We start from the raw sequence: 14,877 nt of genomic DNA, 5'->3' as shown, positions 1-14,877 counted from the left end.
AGGATCGGTGTATATTGAGACAGTAGAGAATTGATGTTGCGCTTGTGCATTAAAATGTTCTGTATCCGCTTTCACGGAAAATAACACATTTAGGCGTAAGTAAACCATACCTGATATATTAGATTTATCTGATAATCCAATCAAAATATCTGTATATAGCAAGGACTTTATCCGAACAATATCATCATCAGAATTGATTATGTATTCATATTCGGTTACTATATTAGCAACTTACCGTGTTTTAATGAAGATAATTAATATAATAATAAAAAAGCAGGTTTACTATGACAGAGGGGCAATATAATAAAAACTGTGGGATATGCTCTCCGACAGAGGTGTGTAAGTCCTCATTGGTAGGGCTTTGTCCAGTTTGAAACAAAAACAAAGTGTATGTACTTATATATCAGATATATTTGAGAAGTCTACGTTGTCAAATATCAAAGAATAATATTTCTTATTATGAAAATAACATAACACACAGTGATTAATAATACATTTTTTATATAAAGATTTTTTTATTTAAAGATATTCGTGTGTGATGTCCTCAGAAAATGGTGTTTGAAGTCCTCACTGGCTGTGTGTAAGTTGCCCTCAGTGGTTGGTTTGTCCTCAGTGATAGGTCTGTCCTCAGTGTGAAGTGTATTTCGGTTTCACAAGCAGTCCTTTCATCTAGAAGAATGGATTGGAAAAAAGTTTCATTTATACTGCTCATCTGTTCAGTCGCGGCATTTCAATTTAAATACAAATCAAACAGTTACATTGAACATATTACTTTTAGACTTTTGCATTCTTTTTCTTTAATTAAATTAATTATATTCAAACGCGTCACAGTTTGAATAAAAAATCCAAAAAAAAGGATTTGCATTGTTTTGTGTCGGCCATCTTGGCCAAGTTAAATTTAGTTACTAATTGAATCAACGTGATTAAAATCCAAGATTGAAGATAAAAATTAAGAACGCATGTTTATGTATGTATCTAGTTCAATATATAAGTAACCGATGACTAAAATGCCGACCACGCATGTGTACACTTGTATATGTCATTTTCGACTGTTTTTGGAAGCCATCGATCTTTGAACGCGCCGTTTCTATAGATGGAATTTCGTGGCCTACAATTTATTTCCGCAGGCAACGAAGCAGAAGCAATATATTTATTTTATTTATTTTTTCTCTTTGATATGTCAGTCTTTGTATCTTTCACTTAAAAAAAGGTTTTAGTACACTTGGTGTGTCGTTGTTGTTTATCAATCCAAATATAATCTGACTCCAATAATTAGGCATTGCCACTAACACATAGAAGCTGCAGGATAGGAATTCCTATCTAAGATACGTTGTATATTGTGCGCCAATCAACATGTGCGATACAACCAATTGGAGTATCACAGTAATGTAATATTCCATTTTTATGTAAATGTTTAACCCATTTATGCCTAGCGTCTAGAAAAAAGGCCTTGCCAAACAGCGTGTATACCCAGATTAGACGCCGCATGATGCGGCTTCTCACCCGGGTCTGCGCTGTTTGCTTAAAGGAATTTCTGTAAGAAATATTCTAAATATAGAAATAAATATACTAGATATCCCTAATTTTGGAAATAAATTGATCCAATTTAGAAGGATGGGAGAGTCCACTTGGCATAAATGGGTCAAGTAGACGATTAATACTCTGAGTCCACTTGGCATAAATGGGTCAAGTAGACGATTAATACTCTTTTCATCAGTGTAATGCCTTTAACAATTAAGTTAGAGAATGGATTATATACTGAGTTTCCAAGTGATTTGTAAACCGGATTTATCAAGTTGTAATATGTTCATCCAAATTTGTTAACCATGCTTACCAGTTTTACTTCTTGCAGATCAAGCTTATCGTCAGCTAAAAAAGAACACATTTTCAAAAGTATAAAACAATAGGAGGTTACCCATAAGCCATAATTATGACATGTATCATTGTTACAAAGAATATGATATTTCGTATGCACCACGATTCAATTAAGACATACAGCTTTTTTTTAACACTCGTTCGATAGCAAAACTATCTAAAAGAGTTGGATTGCAAATGAACCAAAATCATACATGTGTATTCGACGGACGGTTAAAAACATTGTGCATCTACAGCTTCAAGTAACCAATTTTAATCTGTCTTGGTTGTCAGCACTTTATTTCTAATTTGGTTACTTCTTCATTATTCGTTAAACAGAGCATTAACGTAAGAAATCTTCTTTCTGACATTTCTATTGAGCCAGTCACTGTAAAACCGGGCTAAATTCATGAGCGCGAAGTATCTATTCAGATGAGCATATGCAGTTAGCACCGGCTAGTCGGGAGGGGGGGGGGTCAGATGAGCATATGCAGTTAGCACCGGCTAGTCGGGAGGGGGGGGTCAGATGAGCATATGCAGTTAGCACCGGCTAGTCGGGAGGGGGGGTCAGATGAGCATATGCAGTTAGCACCGGCTAGTCGGGAGGGGGGGGGGTCAGATGAGCATATGCAGTTAGCACCGGCTAGTCGGGAGGGGGGGGGGCACTTGCCGTTTTGTGGAATTGTTCGTTGAAACGAGGTCTCTTCTAAACGAAATCTGGTCAGGGCGGAATGTGTAGTTCCAGATTAGCTTGTGCGGAATGCATCGGCTAATCAGAGACAATACTTAACGTTGTATAATTGTTAGTATCGAAACGCCAGAGTGATTGTTTTCGTGTAAGTATGAGACAATAATAAATGTGATGATATTGGCCAAAATATAACGATTTTTGGCTCGGATAGGCATTACCAGGGTGCAGGATCACGTGACTTTGTTGGGTTCCCAGTTAAACGTTAATAGATGTAAACACACCGGTAAGTGCTGCTTATTTAACTTTTTAAAACAATCTTTCTTAAGACTTTCAACTTTTGCATAAAAGACAGATTTTTATGTTGCATATGGCAATATGACATACATTCGGATTACTTTATTTAAAAAGCCAGTGTTCTTGTTCAAAAATTTCATGTGTACTGCACGAGTATGCTTCAAGCAACATGAACATTTTTCACCGATTTCAGACGTAATAAAGAATTTCTTCTTATACCTTAAGATATCGACACAAACAGAAAAAAAAACGGTCTTTTATGCACTAAAGATTTTTGCAAATGTTTTTCAATAACTTGAGATATTTGTAAAAATGATGTTTTTAACGGTGTGTTTACATTCTGTCCAGCCCGTTTGTAACGCCCTGAAAACTCCGTTGATTCTGCACCCGGATTACTTAAACCACGAGGTCGTCAACCATTAGGTCCATGTGTCCCGCCGGGTTAATTCGTTAGCTTTCCTACACTCGATAGGTCATTATCGGCTCAGGTTCTACTTAAAAGTTACCCAGGGTACGTTTAGTATACTTCAAATTATCCGAGGTACGGATAATAAACTAAAAAGTAATCCGGAGTATATCCGAGTTCAAAAGCGTATTTCCGTACCCGGGGTAAATTGTAGTATACTTGAGAGTACCCGGGGTACTATTAAGTGGTACCTGAGCCGATTACGACCAACTGCGCCTTACGTACCATTTTTGTCGTACTGGCCGAACAGCTTATCCATCTCGGCTTCGGTGATGTAGCGGTCACCGTTGGTGTCGATACACCGGAACAGACTGTCAGCGTCCCACTTCCGGGCATAGTCGAGGAGCGCCCAGCCAGCATCACACTCACGGGTGTCGATTCGAGAGTCGTCTAGTAATTAAATAAATAAATAAATGTAAATTAAATAATAATAATAATAATTATTATTATTATAATTATAATCATAATAATAATAATAATTGCAATGTCTTTTAATGAAAGGGACAGTATTCCGCTATTTTTCGCAGTAAAACTAAAACGATATACGTTTTTATAGCTCTATGCTCCTTTTATTTAAAAAAAAATGAATATGCACATTACTTGCACAAACATTTGTTTGTACTTTTAACTTCATGTGGGTACTGTTTTGGTTTTCGTATCTATATATAATAAGTTTAAAGCTCTTTCAAGACCGCGGTACTTTTCAAAATGCGCATATCACGTCGTCGTTGCGTAATTGAGATGATGTTCGCCTATCGACCGGTAGGTCATGGGTTCGATTCCTATGTTGGGTGTGCTCTTTCGATCTCCTTCAAACTCAAAGACACAAAGTAATGGCTCCACCCAGGAAACGGTCTGGAAAGTGTTTGTATAATCCAAAGGTTCTCGATGCAATCGAGAATAATAAATAAATAGTTTTAAACAATAACTTGCGCATGTTATACGAACCGTCATTATCAAAGGACTGGAAGAATGTTCTGAACTCGGCCTTTGTCAGGAACTCATCCTTGTTCCTGTCTGACTTCTCGAACAGCTCGGAAAACGGCGTCGCGCGCACGACCTGACAATGAGTCGGAAGTATCTATAAGGTATATTCTCTCTTGAAGACTGAAGGTCCAATTTTTAATCATGAAATACAAAAACATGACACAGTATTTATTTGGTATCATGTGGCACAATATTTTCTTGTAGCCTTGTGCAAATTAATGATGGCGTTTGCGTCAAATCAAGCATACAGTGTGCTTACTTTGAAACGGACTTATTATATTATTATGCAATCTTGCATTTCAACATAATAGGAGGTAATGACACCCGATTTATTCAGCATGTGAAAGAAAAGCGGATCATCAAAGTGGTTAACTCCGATATGGAAATATTATTGGTTAAAACACAACATGACCTTGGTGAAAGCATTACGGTAATAGTTTTATGTTTGAATTGAAATTCATGTTAACGCAGTCGTTAAAAAAATTCTTCACAATCTATACACTGTCTTAATCTTACATTTTCCGCTTCTTGCACACATTCTTGGAATGTCAGCGCCCCGTCACCTGATAGGCAGAAACAAACTTCAATAAAAAATGAATAATAAAATCGCATAATCTGTTTGTCTAAATCTCGTAGTCACAAATTAAACGTGTCCTCGTAACTTAGAACAACGAGGAATTTATTTAAAAATTTACCATTTTAAGAATGCTTTAAATTTGAACCTTTCTCGGTTGTGTCACGCACCCAAAATAAAATATTACAGTGTGCAGAATCACTTGACTTTGTGGGGTTCCAATTTGAATGTTAATGGATTTAAACACACCGGTATGTGGTTCGTTTCTTCAAATAACTTTTAAAACAAATAATTTTAATTAGTACATAAAAGACAGTTGTATATGCTGCGTATGGCAATGTGAAATACATCAGAATTACTTTATTTAATAAGCCTGTGTTCTTGGCCAAAAATTCTATGTCTGACGCATTTATGTTCACGGTTATGCTGCACACAACGTGAAATATTGGCACCGATTTCAGTAGTATTCAATGCTTTATTGTTAAATCTTATGATACCGGCACAAAATACAAGAAAAACTGTCTTTAATGCACAAAAGATTTTTGCAGATGAATAACAATAACTTGATATTTGCGAAAATAATGGTCTTAGTGGTGTGTTTACATTATGTTCAGCCCGCGTGTTAACCCCGTTGATCATGCACCCTGATTAGGAAACAGTCGACAAATAATCGAAAGCTAGGCCCACTTAGGCTCCATTGGTCATTGTCGGCTTGGGAATTACTTTAATTTACACCGGGTACTCTCAAGTATACTTAAATGTACCCCGGTTGCGGACAAAATACTGAAACGTACCCGGCAATTCTAACGCTAAATTGGTAATTGAAGGCAAATTTGTTCACATTAATTATTTTCACATTTATGTCAATATTCTGTAAAATTGCCTCTTTATTATCGAAATGCTCGAATTACTCAAAAAAGCATGAAGTGGCATATTTTTTTCATAGAAAATTTTGTTTTGTATTCCGTAGGGCGTTTTAAGACATCGGATTTGGGGCGGGAAAAAAACTAGGGTACACTCTAGATTGTCCGGGTACGTGTTAGTATATTTTCCATACCCGGGATACATTGAAGTATACTAAAGGGATGCATTTAAGTACATGTAGTACCCGAGCCAAACTGACCAATCAAGACCCACTTAGTTCTCGTATCATAACGCTGATCAATTTAATCTCTACGCGGGTTTGTCGTTCCATGCTCTCACACAATCTCTGCGCAGAGATTTGACTGGAACCAGAATAGCTGGATCAAATCTCTGCCGTTATAACCAACCACGTGATGAAAGCCGAACCAATAAGTTCATTAATACAATAATTTCAATGTTGTTATGTTTACTTTTCTTAATTTAGTTTAAAAAAAAATTCTTATGAACCTTAACTTATATACTTTTTTCAAAATATAAAAGAAAATGATACTACTTTTAATATAATAATACTCAAACAAAAATATCCTTTCAGATATTGAAGGATTTTTTGTGACGGCAGAGATTTTATGTCATGTATGTAAGGACATGGACCGACATACAATATGATCCAGCTATGGTGGTTCCAGTCCCATATCTGCGCGGGACTTAACGCTGATTAAAAGTACCCCGGGTATGTTTAGGTACATCACAAGTATTGGGGTACCGAAAATATTTTTTTTTCTCTTTTTTTACCAAAAATATACTGAAAAGTACCCTCCGAGTATGAACAAATGCCTTTACCCCGGGTTCGTATCTTCCGTACCCGATGTAATATGAATTATACTTATGAGTATACTTATGAGTGCCCGGGGTACTTTTAAGTAGTACTTGAGCCGACAACGACCTTTTGAGCATTAATACGACACATTGTATGAGTTGATGAACATAAGCCCTTAATAACAGCGTCTCTTAAAAATTACGTCACATTACGAAGACAGTGAACTTCAATATAATGTGCCTACATACCGTTTTGGTCGAACAAAGTGTACATCCCGGCATAGTCATCCTGATCAATGACATTGTCGTGGTTTAGGTCAGCAACGTGAAAGTAGGCGTTGGCTACGTCCCGAGTCTGTTTGGTCAGGGCCACCCATCCATCCACATACTCGTCACGGGTCACTGCGCCGTCGCCTGCACGAGTGTTGTATGTTTTTAGCATGGTAAAGTAAAGAATACTTTGGGGGATTTTATTTCCACATTGTACATGAAGTGATTTTCATTTAAATATACGGTAATAGTGATTTAGTTAAAATATGATAGACTATGAAGCTCATGATACCGTGAACCCTTAATAAACCGATGTCGACCAGTATGAGCTTGCTAATAAAAGCCGTGGTAGCAACTGATTGCGTTTTCCTATATCGCAAGGTCGCCGCAACCGACGAACGAAAATGAGATACCGGTAATCACAATCGCTTACGTTTAGGCGTCGGTCATAGGTTAAACACCATTAATAGGTGCACCTGTGTTGAACGAATTGTTTTTCCTGGGATGGAGATGCGCTGTATTTTTCGACGTACTACGCCTGGCGTAAGCACGGTAATGTCGTGCAAAAGTTAGTCTATAGTATTAGCGTGTAAGCAAAATAACTTTGGCTGACAGTATTTAGATAGGCAACATGTTTCTCTAAATAGGCAGCAAATCATAACGAAGTCAACCTGTTTTGATCTACACATCGCATTAAAAATGGAGTTTTAATGAAGAACCGGAATTACGCGCTAAATGTCTCGACACTTTTGCAAAGTTTATTGAAAAGTTGCACTAAATTCGCATCAAGCGTCGTATTTATTAGACTATTGCTGATTATAATTTTGTATGTAATTATTATTAACTCAAGTAACATTTCCAAGAGAGGAATTCGCAAATCTTTAGCGCGCAGATGAAATGACAAAGCGCGAATATCCGTCTTACCATTCTTGTCGAATGCCTGGAAGACGGCAGAGAACTCTGCCTGCGTGATAATCCCATCAAGGTTTGCGTCTCCCTTCAGGCACCGCATATAAATGACTTTGTACATGTCGGGCTGGTCTGCGCCGCTGACAGAAAGGGAAAAGATTGATAGACTCAAAATATGAAGATTAGATGGAAATGAAGTATGCTGTCGGAGTACTATCGAGGACCTTTGGCAAGTTTGAGCTGCCTACAAGCTGTTGTTGTTGATTAAACTTGCGATTTCGATTAGTTTAAGAACTTGAGATTGAATTGTTATGAAATCTGAAATTAAAGTCAGCGTTGAATTGTTAAGCTATCTGAAATTTAAGTCAGCGTCTCAGTAGATTAGGGCTGGATGCCTGCTGACCGTTGTTTTCTGCTGAGATAAAATGGATGATTATTAAAAAACCCAAAACCTTTGAAACCTGAGTGATTGGAAAAAAGATAACAACAGAAAAAATATGACTTAATGACGTGGCTGTACTTACAATAAGATTTAACGAATAATGTTTAACTATTACGTGTACAATGAAAATACTGGAACCATCTTGATTCTTAAAATCAAACTTATTTTGAACTATACAATGGCACTTTACGTACATGCGTACGTCCCAGAGCGCGGCTCAAATGATAAATACAATAGGCAACGCTAATACATGATTGGCTTACTTTGCTCCATCAAAATAAATTGGCCCCAGCAGAAGGCTGAATATCAGGATCAGTTCCTGAAATAAAAAAGATACGTCCGTCTTTGTGCTACCGCCATGTTTGATGTCGATGATTTCCTTGTTTTGTTGGTGGTGGAAATTATGGACGGAAGCATGTGAGTTTGAGTGGTAGTCACCATACCGGACAGGTGGGCTTTCCTCCGCCTCCGGGTACTCCGCCCCCCCCCCCCCCCCCCACACACACACACGCACACAAAACAGGACCACACCAAAATTCAAAATCTTTCAGTAACAACGAAATAGATGGAAATTGAAATTGCAGCTATATATTAAAATTCGCCACAACTTTTAGTCCAGTAAGTAAGTGAGGTAGGAGTGCTGGGGGTAACCTCGGGTCCGCAAATAATGTAGCCTCTGGCTAGGAAAGGACCTCATAAACTTAGAAATACACGCGCACACACGCACGCACACACATACACAAATAATTTGGTTCTGCATCATATACAAGTAAACTAGTCGGTACAGCCTTTTTACATAAGATAACTTTCTTCAGTTAAAGTGGCCAGAAGTCAATATTGGAAGCTAATTTAGCTCGATTACAATATTTTCAATAACTAAAGCTTAATGATAACTAAAATGGACTTAAATACAAATATGAATTATATACCTGTAAACAATGCATCAATCAACTAAATATTCACTGAACAATTTCTTCGTCAATAAGATCGAGTAATAAAACTAATGATGTCATAAACAAATTCATATTCCATCATCGGCATGGTCTTTTTAGCAATGCGTATTACTAACAGTGCCATACTGGCGAACTCATTTAATGACGTAATACAAGACAATGATAAGCAGAGCTCCAGATAAGAGGCGTATCTGCGTATTTACGCATTGAACCAATCAAATAACTCTTTTAAAATCGCCCCAGTACGTAACAAAACGGGGTACGGACATAAGCCCTCTAGGACATTAGCCCCTAGGACAAAAGCCCCTTCAAAAAAGTGCACGCTAGGACATTAGCTCCCAGGTGTTTGAAAACGTCCAAAACTTTTTTTAAAGTAAGCATTTTTATTCCATTTTGTTAATTTCATATGTAAATACAAACAATATATAGCTTGTACCACACACATAAATTTTGATGTTTTTCTTCACAATTTCTTTACTATTTTATTCTTTGGACTCTATTTATTTTGCTATCTGACACCACCCAGAAGTTTAAAATTACCTTACAATTAGATACACAAGAAACATATTGTATTGTTGTTTCGTTTTTTTTTTAAACCCATTAATTCCATTAATTTAAAAAAAGATGAAATTAAATACCTGAAAAATGAATGTAAAAATGGGTAGGGGCTTATGTCCTAAGGGGCAGATGTCCTAGGGGGTTTATGTCAAAAGGGGCTTATGTCCTAAAGGCTTTTGTCCTTGTGGCTAATGTCCCAGAGGGCTAATGTCCTACACTCAACAAAACGCAATACAAATCTTGGTACGTATTTTAAATCGAATAAAGTGCGAAACCGGTTAAACCAACACTCCAGTTGAGTTTTTAGTGTTAGTTAACCTTTGAATCAAAAGTAAGTAAATCAAAATAAGCTTGTAATAAAAATTGCGTCCCGTCATGTTTGCGGATTAAAAAAGGGGCGTTTTAAGCGACCAGCGGCTCCAGCGGGAATATTTTTAAAGAAAGTCTGTTCATATCTTCATTTTAAATTCATTCTGTTTGTATTTAATAATATAAATAACAAATAATAATATTTCTAGATTAAACACGCATTTTACTGTGTCAGTTTTTTTTTTATAGAAACGGAAAATACCGCTAAATATTCCTAAATACCCTTTATGGCTGAAACAAAGGAGTAAAATACGCTTTAACAAAAATATCAGGGGGTGAAATACCTTTTAGACAAAATCCTTATCTGGAGCTCTGGCGGTAAGGTTTAAATGTGTGAAATATGAACCCTCAACAGAGATAAACTTTCAAAAACCATACCTTCAATATTGCATTTTAAAAACAAACTTGTCGAAATACACAGATAAGTTGAACATGACACCATGCATAGTGCGATTAAAATACTGATTGTATTATGCTTAACAAAAATATTGTTTACTTACAATTTTCATGGAAATATCATCCACAAAAATGACACAAATGTTATCCGAATGGTTTATGATGGCATGCGTATTTTAGCGCCATATTTTAAATGTATTTAAACAGTCAAAATAATTATACGTAACATTAATTATAAAAATTAATCCAGTTTCAATTAAGTTGTAAAATTATTTCAATGATTCGTCTGCATGTGAAACAGTAATGAGTTAGTTGTTGTTATATTATATCTTTCCCAGCCAGCCTGTTCAACTCATTATTCATTCCTCGACGATATCAAAACAATCATCGATCATTACACAGAAACAAGCTATTATTGCATACGGGCTTGGTTAAATTGCGTCACTAGCAGTTACATGATGGTACAAAAAATAGGCAGATTCGATTTAGATCATCTGAAGTTGAATAATCGCACTTTGAGCTAATGCATTATAAATCACAATTAATACAGTAAGCAAGCAATACAACTAACACTAAAATTGTCAGCAATAATAACTTCAACCTAACAATTGTCAAACGTTATCTTCCTACTCAAAGCAAACATCAAACGTTCAGTTCTGGGTAATACAAATAATGTAATTAAATGTATATTTTAACCTACGATAACAGTTAACACGTTTATCGGTAATAAACAGATGTGTATAAAAATAAGTATTAGCTCTATTATTTGAATTTTTTGTTATTTTTACGAGTAGAAGTATTGTTAACCATTTAGCCACACATTCGCTGAGTATCCACATCATGCACAATATATCATTGCATCGCTTGTAACACACAATGCAACCAATAAAACGAAATGTGTATTTAAGATACATTTTGTTTTACTTACACTGCTGTTCCTTAAATTGTATTCCTCAAAACGTGTATGCCTTTGGTAACAAACTATCGAAAAACAAAGCCAAAACACACAGATCGTAAAATGCTAAAAACTTACACGTACCATTTTTATAGCTGCACATGAGTAAAGTTTCTTCGACAGAGTCGGAACCAAAAGTATCGACGACAGTTATCAGCTCAACTCTCACTATTTTTTAGGCAAATACAATAGAAAGTTACGCCCAAAACCTGTTAAGCCAATGAAAATCCTCGGTCATGTTGCCGTAAACGGTCGATTACACATCAGGAACTGCCTTCTCACTTGGAAATTCATCGGAGCTAGCAATCGAGTTCGGACAGATGCAGAGACTAATCAAGTCATATTCTTCATTTTCATATACATAACGAGTCGTTAAAACATCCCAGATGATGCGGTAACATTCAGAATTCCTCCAAATTATTTTAATTTGAAAACACGAATCACGATGTATGGGAATATCTTGAAAAGAATGGATGATTGCTATTTAATGGTTTGGTCTCTTTGACAGTTGTAAAACCTTTAAAACGTGTTTTAACAGAACAACAAGAACACTAATAAACGATCATCATATTCATGTTGACACTGTGGATTATTTTTATTATTCAGTCTTATTCGTCCGCAATTTGAAGTCGAATTTTCTTTGGGAAATTCAGAATTTTAAAATACCAATTGGTATAATTTTACAAAACAAAACGAATCACACTTTGTTTAAGACATTTTCTGCCCAGTCATATCACATATTAAAACCCGTCCCCATTCTTATTGTAAATTCACGAGTCTCATCATTGGAATACCAGATGTCGCTCAGCTGATAATCAACATAAGTAATTGATATAACGATCGGTTTTCAAATGTATTATTATTAGTTTACATATGCTGTTTTTCAAACTGAACAATGGTATATACGTTTTCATATTCCTAACATAATATACATCATCCAAATATATTTTGTAACATATGTTTTTATTGCAGCAGACGGCATGGACGGTTCAGTGGTTATTTTGATGTAAATAAAGAAATAACATTTCAAATCCAGTTTTAAAACACATTATTCAACACTTACTATTTAAATTTGATACAAACTTCATCACACTTTTTTTCTTATGTAATATACTGCAAAAATAATTTTCAAAAACCTGCTATGCATATACAAGACTGGCTGTATCTCTTTGATAACGCATTTACATACAATTTCATGGTTATGCTAATACAATAAAGCTGTTCCATTATGCTAATACAGTGGAGCTGTTAAAAAGAATTAAGTTCAAATTGTGTTTGGGTCATCCTAAGTTTAATTTATAATTAATTGGTGAACAATCTATTTATTTAATACATGAAGTGTATACAGGTACGTAATGCATTCTATAAGTCTATATTTACGAGCGAAACGTGTTATTTATCGTTACAGAAGATTGTGCAAACAAACTTTTTGATACAGAAGTTTCAAATTTATCCGCTGTAACTTGTATAAGAAGAAACCGCATCGTGACTCAATATATCAATGTGGATTCATTAATTCAATGTGGATCCCTTCAATACCGATGTAGCTTTGATTCACACGGGAAAATAACAGGGCATTTTCTCCATAAACATTTTGGAAATGTCTTATTTGATGCTAGTGTTCTACATTTCATCATATTGGAATCTGTTAGTATTACATTACCACTAATCTGATATATTTTGAAACATCGGGAGTCATGTTCTGCTTAAGCAATTAGAACATAAAACCAAGAGCATTAACTCTTTGGCTAATAATGAAGATGTATAGTTCTTGCACAGTTCACTTGTTTTCATTGCCATGTGTCATAACATACAGTTGCAACTCTATTACATACTATAAATGGGACTTTTGTCATCTCAAGACAATTTTAAAACTGAAAGAAAAACTATATACGAAACAAGTTATGGTCATTGTCTATGCATCGGCTTGTGTAGTGTTATTTCAAACAACATTGTTTGTATGAAGCATATTCAATTTTAACAATTGTGACACGATGGTTTATATTTCGAGTAACAATAAATGTGGCTTCGCTTCGTTACTGATCGCAATTAAAAATTCATCGTTTGGCCCACACCAGTCTGGAACAAAAAGTAAAGCATACAAAACGAAACAATACCATTTTATTGCACATCGTTACAAAAGTACATAGACAAAATCAATAATTATCTTTATGATGAAGGCAATAATATGCAGATTTAAAAATAAATGGTGCAAAAGAAGGTTTAACAAAGTTTTAATGATTAAACTTATTGGATTATGTAATTGCTGTTAGCTATTTTTTGCATAATTAATACACTTCAAATTGTTAAATAGTGTTTTAAAATACTTTTAGCAATTACAATGCCATTACAATAATATCCAGTCGGATGCTTCTATAGTATCATCAACAAATGGAGCAAATGTTATGATTTAATTGTAATGATTATTGAAAGCGATTATGACTAAATGTATTATTTCAATAGCTAATTGCTGTTAACGTTGCACAATGCTGTAATGTCACTGTAACATACGACACGACTTGGAAAATTATCGCTGTAATCATTGTTTCCAAGGTCTAAAGAATACTATGGCCACTGCAAATCAGCTCTTTAGTCGTTTGGAACATGGTAAAAAGTTACAGGCTCACAGGAAGCCAATAGGGCCACACAATTATGTATAAAATGGTGTTTCCCCAAACCGCATGTGGCTATGACATGCGTATCATCGAATCAGCTTTAAACTATGTATAGATCTGTGCTTCAAAAATGTGAAATATTTTTTTTATAAAGTATAACTTATAAATATATTCAACATCTGAAACAATTTTAATGCTAAACAAGAGATGTGTTTGTCAGAAACACAATGCCCCCTATAGCGCCGCTTTGAAATAAAATTTCAATATATCATTTGGCAGGTTTAGAAAAATCTCCCTTTTAAAGCTAATTACTTCCCTTGGATTCTATTTTTGACTTTTGACCTTGAAGGATGACCTTGACCTTTCAACACTTAAAATGTGCAGCTTCATAAGAAACACATGCATGCCAAATATCAAGTTGCTATCTTCAATATTCAACAAGAGATGTGTTTGTCAGAAACACAATGCCCCCTTTTGTGCCGCTTTGAAGCCATAAAATTGACCTTTGACCTTGAAGGATGACTTTGACCTTTTACCACTCAAAACATGCAACTACATGAAATACACATCCATGCCAAATATCAAGTTGCTATCTTCAATATCAAAAAAAGTTATGACCAAACTTTAACTGAGGTTAAAGTTTTAGGAAAGAAAAATACAATGATATTTGACCTTTGACCTTGAAGGATGACCTTGACTTTTCACCACTCAAAATATGCAGCTCCGTGAGATTCACATGCATGCCAAATATGGCGTTGCTATCTTCACTAATGCAAAAGTAATCAAACTTTAACCAAGGTTAAAGTTTCGGGACACACACATACAATGAATGAATGACAGACAGGCAGACAGGAGGGCAAAACA

The 14,877-nt window shown here is 35.4% G+C and overlaps 1 protein-coding gene across 1 annotated transcript; it reads right to left on the bottom strand.

Moving 5' to 3' along the window:
• Nucleotides 1-433: 433 nt before the first annotated feature.
• Nucleotides 434-8,574, bottom strand: LOC127837104 (uncharacterized). The gene is made up of 8 exons (XM_052363947.1): nt 8,431-8,574; nt 7,741-7,865; nt 6,796-6,960; nt 4,809-4,855; nt 4,254-4,365; nt 3,531-3,695; nt 1,835-1,869; nt 434-669 (listed from the first exon to the last, which is right to left on the bottom strand). The coding sequence occupies exons 2-8, from the start codon at nt 7,844-7,846 to the stop codon at nt 628-630; spliced, it is 672 nt and encodes a 223-aa protein (XP_052219907.1). The 5' UTR covers nt 7,847-7,865; nt 8,431-8,574; the 3' UTR covers nt 434-627.
• Between the last annotated feature and the right edge of the window lie 6,303 nt (nt 8,575-14,877).

This window comes from Dreissena polymorpha, chromosome 7 (genome assembly GCF_020536995.1).
Source record: "Dreissena polymorpha isolate Duluth1 chromosome 7, UMN_Dpol_1.0, whole genome shotgun sequence".
In the NCBI taxonomy this organism is placed as follows: Eukaryota; Metazoa; Mollusca; class Bivalvia; order Myida; family Dreissenidae; genus Dreissena; species Dreissena polymorpha.
The sequence above is the reverse complement of the archived record's forward strand: the minus strand, read 5'-3'. Positions and strand labels throughout refer to the sequence as shown.